General features: G+C 33.5%; 1 protein-coding gene across 6 annotated transcripts in view; it reads right to left on the reverse strand.

Moving 5' to 3' along the window:
- The window catches only part of CNKSR2 (connector enhancer of kinase suppressor of Ras 2), a 309,235-nt gene that overhangs the window by 108,490 nt on the left and 186,215 nt on the right, over positions 1–14,530 (reverse strand). For all 6 annotated transcript variants that reach the window (NM_001206513.2, XM_005228380.5, XM_024988116.2 and 3 more), the window contains 2 exons: positions 9,912–10,045; positions 4,528–4,739 (listed from right to left, as the gene is read on the reverse strand). In NM_001206513.2, the coding sequence (NP_001193442.1) occupies positions 4,528–4,739; positions 9,912–10,045 (346 nt within the window). The remainder of the gene's footprint in view (positions 1–4,527; positions 4,740–9,911; positions 10,046–14,530) is intronic.

Genomic DNA, 14,530 nt, shown 5'->3' on the forward strand with positions numbered 1-14,530 from the left:
GCGTAGTCAATAAAGCAGAAGTAGATGTTTTTCTGGTATTCTCTTGCTTTTCTGATGACCCAACAGATGTTGGCAATTTGATCTCTGGTTCCTCTGCATTTTCTAAATCCAGCTTGAACATCTGGAAGTTCACGATTCGCATACTGTTGAAGCCTGGCTTGGAGGATTTTGAGCATTAGTTTGCTAGCGTGTGAGATACGTGCAATTGTGCAATAGTTTGAGCATTCTTTGGCATTGCCTTTCTTTGGGATTGGAATGAAAACTGACCTTTTCAAGTCCTGTGGCCACTGCTGAGTTTTCCAAATTTGCTGGCATATTGAGTGCAGCACTTTCACAGCATCATCTTTTAGGATTTGAAATAGCTCAACTGGAATTCCATCACCTCTACTAGCTTTGTTCGTAGTGATGCTTCCTAAGGCCCACTTGACTTCGCATTCCAGGATGTCTGGCTCTAGATGAGTGATCAAACCATCACGGTTATCATGGTTATCTTTTTTATATAGTTCTTCTGTGTATTCTTGCCACCTCTTCTTAATATCTTCTGCTTCTGTTAGGTCCCTACCATTTCTGTCCTTTATTGTGCCCATCTTTGCATGAAATGTTCCCTTGGTATCAGATTTTCTTGAGATCTCTAGTCTTTCCCATTCTATTGTTTTCCTGTATTTCTTTGCATTATCACTGAGGAAGGTTTTCTTATGTCTCCTTGCTATTCTTTGGAATTCTGCATTCAAATGGGTATACCTTTCCTTTTTTCTTTTGCATTTAGCTTCTCTTCTTTTCTCAGCTATTTGTAAGGCCTCCTCAGGCAACCATTTTGCCTTTTTGAACTACTTTTCTACACTTTAGCAAAATATTTTCATATTATTTAGTTAGCTAGTAACACTGATAGAGTCAACAAATATCAAGGTTCTACCACTTACTAGCTGGGTAAGATATTTAACCCATTTATAAAGTAAGGATTCTATTAGTTATCTACCTCTTGGGGTTGTGAGGATTAAATGGGTTAATGCTTTTTAGAATGAAAGTAAAAGTAGTTCAATCATGTCCAACTCTTTGCGACCCCATGGACTATACAGTCCATGGAATTCTCCAGGCCAGAATATGGGAGTGGGTAGCCTTTCCCTTCTCCAGGGGATCTTCCCAACCCAGGGACTGAACCCAGGTCTCCCTCATTGGAGGTGAATTCTTTACCAGGTGAGCCACAAAGGAAAGCCCAAGAATACTGGAGTAGGTAGCCTATCCTTTCTCCAGCGGATCTTCCCAACCCAGGAATTGAACCAGGGTCTCCTGCCTTGCAGGTGGATTCTTTACCAACTGACCTATGAGGTAAGCCCAATGCTTTTTAAAGGCATACATAAAAGCTCAACAAGTATTTACTTATTTTCTAGATAGGCCATCCACTGTCTATCCATACTGTATTTATCTTATGGCTTAGGGCAAATAACTGATCTTTTAATTCACTCTTACCCACGAATAGTGGGTCCATGATATAAACTGAGAAGTTGGTTAACAAATATGATAAAGCATTTAATAAACCTCCAGTCTTGAAATAAATAAAGTTCATGATTAGGATATTTTCAAGTATTTTTCTTTATATCTGTTTCTTTGTCACTGAGTCTAATAACAGAGTGTCTGTAAATTTTAATTTTTGTCTTATATATCTAACTTTAAAATATGAATGAAGACAAAAGCACATAGTAAAAACTGTATTATGTTTCTCCTTTGCTTCTCAAAACACTATCTAGATTCTTAAAATCTTAACTCTGAACCTCTTTGAGTAAATAGGTAACTGGGAAGTTAATAGGTAGCGATGGTGGCTAAGTCCACACACTGGAAGATAAGGATATTTGCAATGAAGAACTAAGTTGAACTGTAAGGCTAAAGGACTTATACAATGCTTTTAAGGTATTTCACAAGTGGTAACAAGTTAAATTACTCTCATTTTCAGAAAATATAAATTGTGAACTTTTTTTTTGGTAATCAGGGTTTTTTTTTTGTTATATACTTCAGCAGGATCAAGCATTTCATTATCATTATTTTTAAACCCAAGAGAATATTGTCATACTTGGGGATCCATATAATGGGACCATTTTATAGGTTAAATGAAGTTGTCATCAATTAGTACTTATTAAGGGTTGAAGTTACTAATACTTGGGGCCTTTAGGGGATGGGCTGGGAGATTTATATGAACTCTCAGATCTCAGTACTAGGTTTGAGAGGGTGTCAAGTATTTGGTAGGGATAGCTAGCATTGAGAAACCCTGAATGATGACTATTCATCATTTAAAACTCAGCATAAACGTCACTTATATTTCTGTGACTTCCCAGGAAGACACTGGGACTTCAGCTCCCATGCTACTGCAGCACTTTGTTCACTTTCCTCCTTACCTAAAGTTGCTGCTGCACTGCATCTCTTTGTTCTTTCCCTTTGGGTTATGACTGCCTTCCAGGCAAGATTTATGTTTTATTCATCTTTGCATCCCCAGTGCCTGGCTGACTTTATACACACAACAAATATCAGCTGAATGCATTAACAGATAAATTACTCTTTGGGAATGTTATGGCCAGAAATTCATGTATGTGACAAGTAGGTTTTATCACTTAAGATCTGATTTTAAAAAGGTAAATATACATTAAACTGCTAGTTACATGGAACAATTTTCCAGTCGTGCCAGGGAATCTCTACTGTAGTATCTCTAAAGTATCTCTAAGTGAAAGTTCAGGCTATATTTCAGGTTCAAAATTAAAAAAAAAAAAAAAAAAACAAAGGAAAAAAAACACTTTCAAATCCAAAAGTAAAAGAACTTTTGTTTTTACTTCCTTATTCCTCTTTTAAGTATATATACATTTATTTTCTCCTAAGTTGTTTATAAAAACACTTTAGGTATCTATAGGATATCTACATTTTCTAAAATTTAAATGGTATTCTATTTTATTGGAAGAGGTATGATTTGTGGAACATGATAGCACTAGGTGCTTTAAACCATAGTCTGAAGGAACTAACAGTTCACAGCTATTTAAGTAAGGCCTTGGTAAACTATGTTTCATAAAGCTATCAATAATCAACTTTATCTAGTGACTATACTTTCCCCTTATATATTCTTATCTACTTTAATACAAGTAGAAAACAGCCAGAAAATTCTGGGACATAAAAAAAAGAAGAGTTGATATACATTTGTTTGAGCAGGCTCCAGGAGTTGGTGAGGGACAGGGAAGCCTGACGTGCTGTAGTCCATGGAGACACAATGATTCGGACACGACAGAGCAACTGAACTGAATGCTTATCTAATAATATGTAGTCAATAAGTACTTGTGGAATGAATGCAGAGAAATAAAAATCTCGTGATGAGGCAGGGGCGGGGGTAACGAAGATGGCAGGCAGAAGTTTACTGCAGAAGTTTACAATGTAATAGTAGAGAAAAGCAAAGGTGCAAATACCTTCAATTTATGACAGTTCAAAATAAGTGCCACCAGGGTAGTATAAATGAGGAGCACATGAAAAAACAGCACATGTACAGAGAATAATATAAAGCATGATAGGTAGGGTTCTATTACTTAGGATCGTTTTGGGCAAAATTTTCCATACTTAATTATTACTCATTATTACCAAAAAGCTGTAATGAAATAGGGTGTCAGTTATAAAGTATGTGATGACCAATCTTTTGGGACCACAGGAGGGAGGCATATGGCCATGGTGAACAAGTAAGGCAAGTAAGTGGAAAGAGAAAGTTAAAAACAACTTTCTTTCTCTTCAGCTTCCACTGATCAAATCTGCACTTATCAGCAAGGATCCTGCCCTTCTCCTAAAACTGGAAAGCAAGGAGTACAGAATTCCAATTAAATCTATTCATTCTTGTAAGAGGACCATAGACTTTACTACTCTAACACTAGGCAAATTTATCTGCAAATGGTTCAGCTAAACTATATCAATTCTGGGTTACTTTCTTGGTCATGCATGGAAAAATAGGAGTCAGATAGAAAAAAATATCCTGGGACATGGTAACTCTAGGCCCATCTTTGCTTTAAATATGTTATGTCCTTTCTATTTAAAATCCACTCAAAATTTACCACTTCTTATAAAAAAACAAAGCAAAAATTGAGATGAAATTTTACCCAGAAAAGTCCATCTAAGATTTTTTTAATATCTGAGAAATACAGAAATTTGATTTTAAGTAAGTTAACAGTTAAGTATTGATTAAAAAAAGAAAAAAACCCCTCTTGAACTACTTCAGTTTGGCAACCTGTGATACACAAAAATTACATGTGATTCAAAAAGGGGTCTATGTATCGTTAAGTTAAAACACTGCCTTTGGAAGGCAATTATTCTTGCTTACCTTTGGAAAATTTAGAGTAAATTTTAATGTCATGCCTTATATTGTTGAGATTCCACTTGGAAGCACACAACAGAAATAGATCAAAGATTCAAAAGCTCTCAGGTAATTTTCACAACCAAAAAGCCTAGGAAAAAAAACTGAGATTCCCATACCAGACATAAACTCCTTCATCAACGTAAGAGAAGACTTCTTACCATAAGTTGGGGTGCTTTCTCGTCTTCCTTGACTACTTGATCTTCCCTTTTCATATTCATAACAATACAAGACAGTGTCTTCCTCGACAATATTAAACCTCTTTCGATATTCTTGATCCAGAAATGAGTTTGGTGATTCAGATCCCTTATGCACTGGCTTGCCCACCATGTGTCCTCTGAGGTCTTCACAAGGGAGGTTTCCTTTTTCATCCCTAAAGAAAGGGTAAAGGAGAAGGATGTCGGGAAGTGTTAGGGAGGTAAAATGGCAGAGGGTTTAAAGTAGTAATAATATCCTTCCTGTATATCTTCTGATCTTTCCAAGCTTTCTTTGATGTTTATAGGGCAATTTTTAATCATTCCTATTTTGCAGGGAAAAAAAAATGCCAAGACTCAGAGAGGTTGAATGACTAGCCTAAAGGTTACACAGGTAATAAATGACACAGCTAGACATGGACTATGGATAATCTAACTCCTGCTCTAGTTCATGTTCACCATACTATGGCATATAAAAGAAATCATCTCAGCACATAAATTGCTTTTACTGCTTAAGAAAATAGGTATAATATTAACAATGCTAACAATATAGGCTGCTTCTGCCAGTTCATCTAACTGATTCATGGTAATATTTGCACTGCTTAAAAACATAGATGTATTTAAGAACTACCACCTCTGTGAGGGTACTGTGACCTTAAGAACCAAGTTAGCACTATATAAAGTGGTATTTTAAGAATTTCAAACAGTTTGTTATTAATAAAATAACCTTAGTGAAAAGAATTACACTCTGTATTTAAACGGTATATATCTAGTTTAATAGTAAAAAAGATATGTTCCTGGAACTCATTCTAAATGGATATATCAAAATTTCACTACATATTAGCAACATTTCTTGTGGAGAGAGGGTGGAGAAACTTGATCATATACAGAATTTAAGAATGGGATTTAAGATGATGACAAGATGATTTTTTCTTCTATAGGATTCTGAAAAGAAAAATCTCTAATAATTTATGAGATCCCTAAAACTCTTACTCACACAAAGTATTAATCACACAGCCCAGGTGATTGGACCCATAATGAGTGGTGTTTCAGTAGAAATATTCCATTTAGGATTAGTTAAAATGAACTTTGTTTATCTTATGATAATTTCACTAACCAGCTATGAAATTTTTATTAGAGAAGCTCACATTCTAGAACATGACTATAAATGCAAATGCAGTATTTCTTTCTTCATGGATCATTAATTTTATTTCTTCCAATTTCTATTTCCAGTTCTACCCTAAACAGAACCATGAATCGTATCAAACCAAATAAAATTTAACTTTATGTTAAATGCCAAGGGTGAAATCTTAACTCTACAGAATAAACTGAATTAAAACAAAACAGAGAAAAATACCAAATTTTAATTGATCTACTAAGTCTTATGAGATGGTGATGAGCTTATAAATGCCAATTCTAAAATATGAGTTTCAGTTCAGCAAAAATACTATACTTTTATACTACAGTATACTATATCTCAGGTATACGTTGGGTTTGTCCAAATGAAGAGAACTATATTCTTATTATTTGAACTATGTAGAAAGTAGTAAATAATATTCAAGAAGGAATCAGCAAGCTGGCACTCCTTAATTTTTTTTAAATAAAAGTGTTGCTACTTACCAAATTGTAACTATGAAAGTTAGTTCTTAAACAAGAAGAAGGAAATATAAAACCCAGGAACATATATTTTCGGCTAGCTAAAAACTTTTCCTGAACAAATTGCCTGGCACTTTTTGTTAAGTCAGACCTCTAGCAAAAAGAAACTGACACTGCAATTAGCTTGGAAACAGCCCTAATGAACCTGGGGCACTGGAGAAGGTTATGCCTCTTTATAAGTGGGCAGATGTTTCTATCAGTCCTGTGACATTAATATTAATGCAGCTGAGATCAGAGGGTGATTCAATTCTCACCACACTCTTTATAGGGATACACCCTGTGGTAGAAAATGGGAAGGGCTGGTATTCCTGATTCTATCATGATATGAAAGAGGGGCCTTATGCCAACAAAGAAGATTTATTAGACATGTCTATATGGAATGCATTTAATAAAGCTAAATTAAGAAAAGTATAAACCAAAACCAAACTTTACAGTATAATTAATTGATACATGACTTGCATATACAAGTGTGTGTGCCTATGTGTATATGTACTCATATTCTGCATTCTGTCTTTTCGTTCAGTCGTATCCAACTCTTCATGACTCCAGGGACTATACAGTCCATGGAATTCTCTGGGCCGGAATACTGGAGTGGGTAGTCCTTCCCTTCTCCAGGGGACCTTCCCTATCCCGGGATCGAACGCCTGTCTCCTGCATTGGCAGATGGACTCTTTACCATTTGAGCCACTAGGGAAGCCCTATACAGCTACCAGTTCAGTTCAGTCACTCAGTCGTGTCTGACTCTTTGTGACTCATGAACTGCAGCACGCCAGGCCTCCCTGTCCATCACCAACTTCCAGAGTTTACCCAAACTCATGTCCATTGAGTCAGTGATGCCATCTAACCATCTCATCCTCTGTCGTCCCCTTCTCCTCCTGCCTTCAATCTTTCCCAACATCAGGGTCTTTTCAAATGAGTCAGCTCTTCGCGTCAGGTGGCCAAAATATAAAAAACCTACGCTTTTGCTCTAAAAAGTGTTTAAGGGAATCGATGAAAAGCTAGAGCACTGCTTCATTGTACTATCTTTATATTTAATGGCTCATAGTAAAATTAATGAGATAAATTAGTACTTAAACTTCATAGTTGTGCAAGATTTATAAATCCTTAGTTTTCAAGATAAAATAAAGAATTTTGGTTAAGTATGAAAGTTCACTATCTACTTTGATACTGAAATTGTATATAGTCATATAATAAAAAATGGACTAAACTTCACTCACATCATATATATGAGTGTTTTCTCTCTCAGTGAAAAAGTCATTTTTGTGATCACATTCTTTTACTGGAATAAATGTGTTTGAAGAATGATAATCACATGAAGAAAAGTCTATTCCTAGCATTTTTAAGGTTTTTTGGTTTTAAGATGAGAAAGCTCTTATTATTCACAATTCAAATTATCACCGAAATGCCTATCCTATAAAGACAAATGTTTTAAATGTAGGAAAAAAAGAAATGCTTAGATGAGTTTAATTAGATGAATCTTTCATCATGAAAATAAGGGGGAAAATGCCATGGCCGTTACTATAAAAGAATGACAAATGCAAAAAGTTTTATGACTATAACTTCAAGTGAAATTAGAAAATGCTGATAATTTATATGAGGCTGTGGTACAAAGGGACTCTGATGTATGTATTTTCTAACTGATATATCAAATGACTGTGTGACTAGGTAACTAATAATTTGACTCAGAATACAGTTAGAACATTCTGTTAAATTACATGCTAGACTAAGAATCAATTAAAGTGAGAGATAAGACTCTAATTATGAATTTTCCTGAAAAGTATGGAGCATTCAAGCAATACTACCAAAACAAGTACTATGGTGTTGATACTTTAGTCTCTTGCATTCTGTTTTTGTAAATAGCACGTTTAAAGCTTTTTATTGACTTCAATTTATTGCCTTCATATCTGCACCACACTTGGAGGACAGAACTAAATTCTTTAAAACTCTTGTCTTCTGAAGTACATTTTAAATATGTTGTCTAGGAAATACTGTCTTTATTACAAGTTCCTCCCTATCCAAGAGGCAAGGAAAGAACATAAAAAAACTGCAGAGATTTGCTAAAAAATAGTTTTCTGATGCTTATCTGGACATGTGGCACTCTGACAAATAAGGTCTTTTAAATAATCATTTGTCCTGAATAAAATCTTTCCAATGAAAACAAACCAAAAGAGGCATTTCCTATGTGAAATACACATGCTTTTATTGTTCCTTTTACAGGAATATTTAAAAAGTCCAACACTACCTTAATTAAAATTCAACTTACATTTGACTAGGATATCAAATCAATTTGTACAACTGATTGTAAATCTAACATAAGAGTATAAATTATATATTAGTAAGATTTTTGAAATGCCAGCTTAGCAAATTATATCTTCTCACAAACCATGTTCTCACAACATTTAATTTTAAAAAAAAGACCTTAAATGTTTTTAGAATTGGCTGTAGTTTTATTACTAGATGACAACACAGGATTCGCAGACATGCCATGTTGTCATGTAGCATTTAGACTGTTAAATGTCTGTAGCATCATAGCCAATAGAATGAAGCATTAGATGTATTAAAGTAAAGAACAATGAAAAGTAATTAAAAAGAGGCATTTCCGTGCTTTGATTTACTAAAGAATTTTAATATTAAGTATAGCTTGAAAACATGAGACATTAAATTATTGTTTTTGAATGACTGCACAACTAATTTAAAAACTGAATCAAATACTTTGTGATTGGTATTAATTATCTCCATTTAGTGCTGGCCTTTTCCCATAATTTTTGTATTCCACAGGCTGGAAACCAGAATGCTTTTGGACAGAATGCATGATGGCACAGAATTATATTCTTCCACCTGCCAGGAATTTCAAATAGGAATGTGGAACATGAAATAGAGATACAGCCTCCAGAAACCTGAAAATAGACTTTAAAAGCAACTCATTCTCTTTGCAAACTCCTTCTACTTTCTGAAAGAAAACATTAATGAACTAACCAAGTGGAAACTGTAGATACAGAGGTATTGGGGGAAAATACACTCTCTCTCATTATCATCCAAGAAAAAAAAAAATTCTTCCTAATTACATACATTTAAGAAGGCATAAAAGTTACCTGTAACTTTCTCATTTAGAGAAAAAGTATGGAATGCTGCAAAGTAACCTGAGATTTCTTTTCTTTGTCAAAGAGCCTCAATAATTTTTTTTCACTTACTAAAAAAACCCTAAATTGTTACTTTTATATTAGTTTCCTATTATCTCCTATTATATGAGATAATGTTTATAAGACATTTAATGTAGAGTGTTTAATACAAATCATGGTTATTGATATTAACTAGAATACAAGTCTCTAAGTTGTTGTTTAGTTGCTAAGTCATGTCCAGCTCTTTTGTGACCCTGTGGACTGCCAAGCTCCTCTGTCCATGGGATTTTCCAGGCAAGAATACTGGAGTGGGTTGCCACTTCCTCCTCTGGGGGATAATCTCAACTGAGGGATTGAACCTGCATCTCCTGCACTGGCAGGCGGATTCTTTACCACTGAGCCACCTGGGAAGCCCACAGTCTCTATAATGTAATGTTTTTTTCCAGAATGTGCTCAGAATTCTTAACTGAGAAAATATTCAAGGTGTTCCATGAGAATTTACTTCACAGTTTTCATGTACTGAGGTCAGTCTTTAGCTGGAAGCTACACAGAACAAAACGATGGTTAGTTTGATACCTGGGAATATATGGTTCTGCAGGAGGAGGGGGGATGTAGAGATCCTGAAGGGCAGAACTGTCTCTTTTGGTGGGTGTACTGATGGTGCTGGAAGGCGTGGCAACGCTGCTTGTGGGACTTCTAGGTATAAGAGGCTGGTTAAAATGAAAAAGAAAATACATACGCACACAAACAACACACAAACAACAACAACAACAACAACGACACATAGTTATAAATTTTAAATGATCTATTTCTACAAAGTTTTTAAACTTGGCTGAAATCAAGAAGTATGTTATTTAGCACATGGATATTCCTTTGAATCTTCAAAAACAAACAGATTTCCATTTAGTTCCTAACTCACCTTATTGTGTGGCATAATCAGTTAAAGCTATTTGTAAGGTAATAATATCACGCAGTGTTTCATAATGGAGAGATCTATCTCACAGTTAGAAACGTATTTGAATTTGCTTTGTTAGAATTCCACTTTTGAAAGAAAGATAATAAAGACTAACTTCCAAAAGAATGAGCTCACTTATATCCTGACTGATTATACAAGAAAGATTATTTCAAATCTTTTCCCAAAAGAGATGCATTATACTCCTAAGTCAGTAGAAAGTCACAGATTCTCAGAAAATGTTACAAAAATAGAGTATGAAAGGCTAATATGAGAATATTTCCTAGGAAAATGTACTTCTTCCATAAATATAAACAATACTGTCTTCTCAAAGTCATTTTATGGTACATCTTCAAAAGTATGGTGATTAGTGTGACACAATCATTTCACTTGTCATAGGCACACACATTTACCATTGCTTAAAACAACTTTTAATTGTATACCTATAGATCTTATTTTCATGCCTGTATTTACCTATTAAGTTTTTTAAAAATTAAGATATTCTATTTACTGAATTAAGCAATACATCAGGATGCATTAACTTATGAACACTCCCAATTCTAAGCATCATAGCATTTGGAAATGATACTGTCGTTTGAGAAATTACTCTAAAGTGAAACTAAAATTCACACATGTTCATGTTTATCTTACAGATATCTGACTTATTAGCTACATATACAATAACATTGAGAAATAAGAACTTCAATGTAATCGCAAACAAAAATGATGATCACAAAATGAACTGCATCTTCACATGACAAGATGTTGCCATTTTAGCCAGTATGAAAACACTTTTAGGATAGCTGTATATAGACCCATAGTTCTATTACTTTAACATGTATTGCTGGACACTTAAAAAATGGCATAGTACAACTATTTTATATTATGACAATATTTTTTTACAGATAAACAAAATTTGTTCAAAAATCCAAGCATAAATACAATGTACAATGTAGGTCCCTGGGGTAGGCTACATAGTTTATGGCTTAGTTCATGGTTTTTGACCTTCCTTTTTACACAGCTCACCTTAATAGCTTGAAATCACACATCCTGCCAAAATGACGGTTAAGTTTTAATCTATGTGAAATAGAAATTAAAGAAAGAGAGAGAGAAGGGAAAAATAATTGATAATTTATTTTGGGATTCTAGAATATTGTATCTTATATGATATTTAAAAAGTCTGGAAGTTTACATGTCGAAGAATTTTGATATATTTTGAAAGCATATGGTAAAGACTATGTTGTTTATGTTTAAATATGCTGACTTTGGAATAGCACTAAGTTAAATTATGTGTGTCTTTTAGAAACAAAAATTTTGGCAATGGGAAATTCTGAAATTTATATAGGTAATCAGGAGTCGCCTGTACAGATGAACACCATGAAGCCTGAGGAAATAAAGAATTATATCATTTCTAAGAATGTATTACAAGTCTCTCCAATATATCTTTGAATGATAGGATCTTTAGGTTAAGTGTGATCTGTAATGTGACTGTTTACAAATTTTTCCTGTCAGGATATCTTATTATTAAATACAAATGACACTAAACAACAAATCTAAACAAAATTTCATAATTATAGAAATGTAAAGAAAACATTAATTACACAGTACATTACTTGCCAACATTTTCTATAACTGATGCACTGTGAGAGAAAAACGTATATTCAGTATGCTTTTTAAATGCTCTAATATGCTCTTATTTTAAATTATCTTTAACACTATGAGTGAACTTAAAAACAAGTTCTAAAAACATAACGTTAAAAAAATAATCTAAACATTTTTTATTCTCTTTCTTCTTTTCTAGGATTACTAAATTCTGAAGACTTTTCTCCTTTTATTTTACCATCTGTAGAACTAAAGATAATTTCTCTTGGTATCTATTCCTGTCCTCCCCAAAGAGGTAGGAAGGAAGGAAAAAAGGAGTAGTAATAGTCAGTGATTACAAGTGAAGTGTGAGGTAAGGACCAATAAAAGTATTTTCTTCTGCCTGGACTGTTACAAGGATTGTCTATTTAGGGTACTTGATCCTTCTCCTTCCAGGAACTTTAAATATTAGTCGTGTCAACTTCCTTCAAATTGATATTTTCTATAGGTTTCTATTTTCAGCACAGATTTGCTATTAATGTTCTCAGCATAGTTAAATTAGCAGCAAAAATGTAGAAGAAAAAGACAGATATACTTAAATAACAGGTTTGATTGTCTCAGCTGGTTCAATTAATTCAAGTGGTTGGAAAAAACAACTTATTCTTTCAGAGAAAGAAGAAATTAGTCGATTCTGTTAACTCTACTTACTAGTTATTTTATTAACTGGTAAATCATAGAAAACATTTAAATTGGTTTATCATGCAGATGTCTGGCTGGTTAAATCAGTATGCCTTGTACTAAGTATAAGACACATGACAAATAATAAATTTATTCAGTATATTTTTATCAAGCTAATTCAAACTAAAAAGTAAAAATTATTCTTGAGAATATTTTAAAGAAGACATTAAGCAATGGAAAAATAAAGTATGGCAAAATAGAATCTTCATGGGAAAATGGAAATAGCTACTTAACCCCAAAGGAAATTTGTGATCATTTATAACGCCTTTAAAAAGCTCTAAGTTAGGACAAGAATTGAAACGTTACAAAATATAAATGACAAAAGAATGAAAATGGCATTAAAGAACATTAGAAAGATAGGCAAAATGTGACTAAATAAAGCACAGAATAAATGATGCTATTAGTTGAAATTATCAGTGAGAAATTCCTAGGTGTAACAAATGCCATTAAAATTACACTTACCACCAATAACTATCTAATACACACAAAAAGTGGAAAACACAGCTTTCCTCAAATCAAAAAGTTCTCATGTATACCTGTGATGGATTCATTTTGATACTGGGCAAAACTAATACAATTATGTAAAGTTTAAAAATAAAATAATATTAAAAAAAAAAAAGTTCTCTCTGTATTTAATTCAAAATTTAACAGACATATGCCTGAGTTCAGACAAAAACCTAAATATGTGAGTATAATAATGCAGAAGGATAGTTTTTCCTACCTTGGTAACATTTACATTAAAAATTTCTTCATAAAATAGTATAAGGAAAGTACTTTACCATTGTGCTATTAAGAATTTCCAATTTAAGGAAAAAGAGTAGAAATAAAGGATACTTTTTTTTTAATTGTACCACTTTGCTATTTTGACTCTTTCTCTTATAATGGGAAAATCTGCATAGGAAGAGAATTAAGAACTATTATCACTTATGGATAAAATACAAGGGTATTTTAAGACCACATCTTGTAACTCAAATAAGCATGAAGCTTCAGTATAACTTGATCCACTTCGGTATGCAATCAAGCATGACATGGATCCATCTTGGATTCTATCCAAGTGGGTTTATTTTCTGAAAGGACCTTTCGACAAAATTTATTTTTCATATCCCAACAGTTCTAATGACAAAGTTTTCCTTCCAGATTCAATGAGGCTCCAACAGGAAGGACATATTTTGCATACATACTGTTACTCTTCTAAAAGAAATCTATGACAGATTTTTTGGGGCACAGGCATGCATATGTTGAAATATCCAAATCGTAAATAAAATGATCATATATGCATCTCTTCAAGTATACAGTTATAACCTTAGTCAATTAATGATAAGTTACTACTATGAACAGGACTCAGAAGTATATTATGTACACATACATTTCTCATATTGTCAGTTTGAACTCTATAAATACCTTTAAACTGTATCCCAAAATATGGCATGGCACAAATCTTCCTCTGAATCATCAGTGATGAATTTAGTAAAAAGATCCTACTCCTCCAGTTTGAACATCATTGGGAGGCTGTCATTAGTATAAACTAAAATTTTCAGCTTTTGTAAGGGATCACTGAAATCTCACTTTAAGTCCTCTGATGGCTCAAGCCCTTTCCTCGTGTCCCAGATTCTAACATCTCTAAGGTAACTGAGCACATCTGGAAGGCATTAATGTACTTCTGAAAACCATACGGCCTTAAAGACTATGAAAGAAGAGCAGCTATACTTAAAAAACTACAGTTAATGTTAAAGGTTTTATTGGAAACATTTTACATATTAACAACTCCTGGCAAGCATATCTTAATTTGGTTGTCCCTCTATCTGGTAAGTGACCCAGCTTTCATAGAGCTATATAAAGTCTTGAATGGAATCAATGACATAAAGACTGCCCCAATGTTAAAAGATGAAAATGGTGCATTACACATTATGCAGTTATCTGTAGA

The sequence above is a fragment of the Bos taurus genome, chromosome X, assembly GCF_002263795.3.
Source record: "Bos taurus isolate L1 Dominette 01449 registration number 42190680 breed Hereford chromosome X, ARS-UCD2.0, whole genome shotgun sequence".
Classification (NCBI taxonomy): domain Eukaryota; kingdom Metazoa; phylum Chordata; class Mammalia; order Artiodactyla; family Bovidae; genus Bos; species Bos taurus.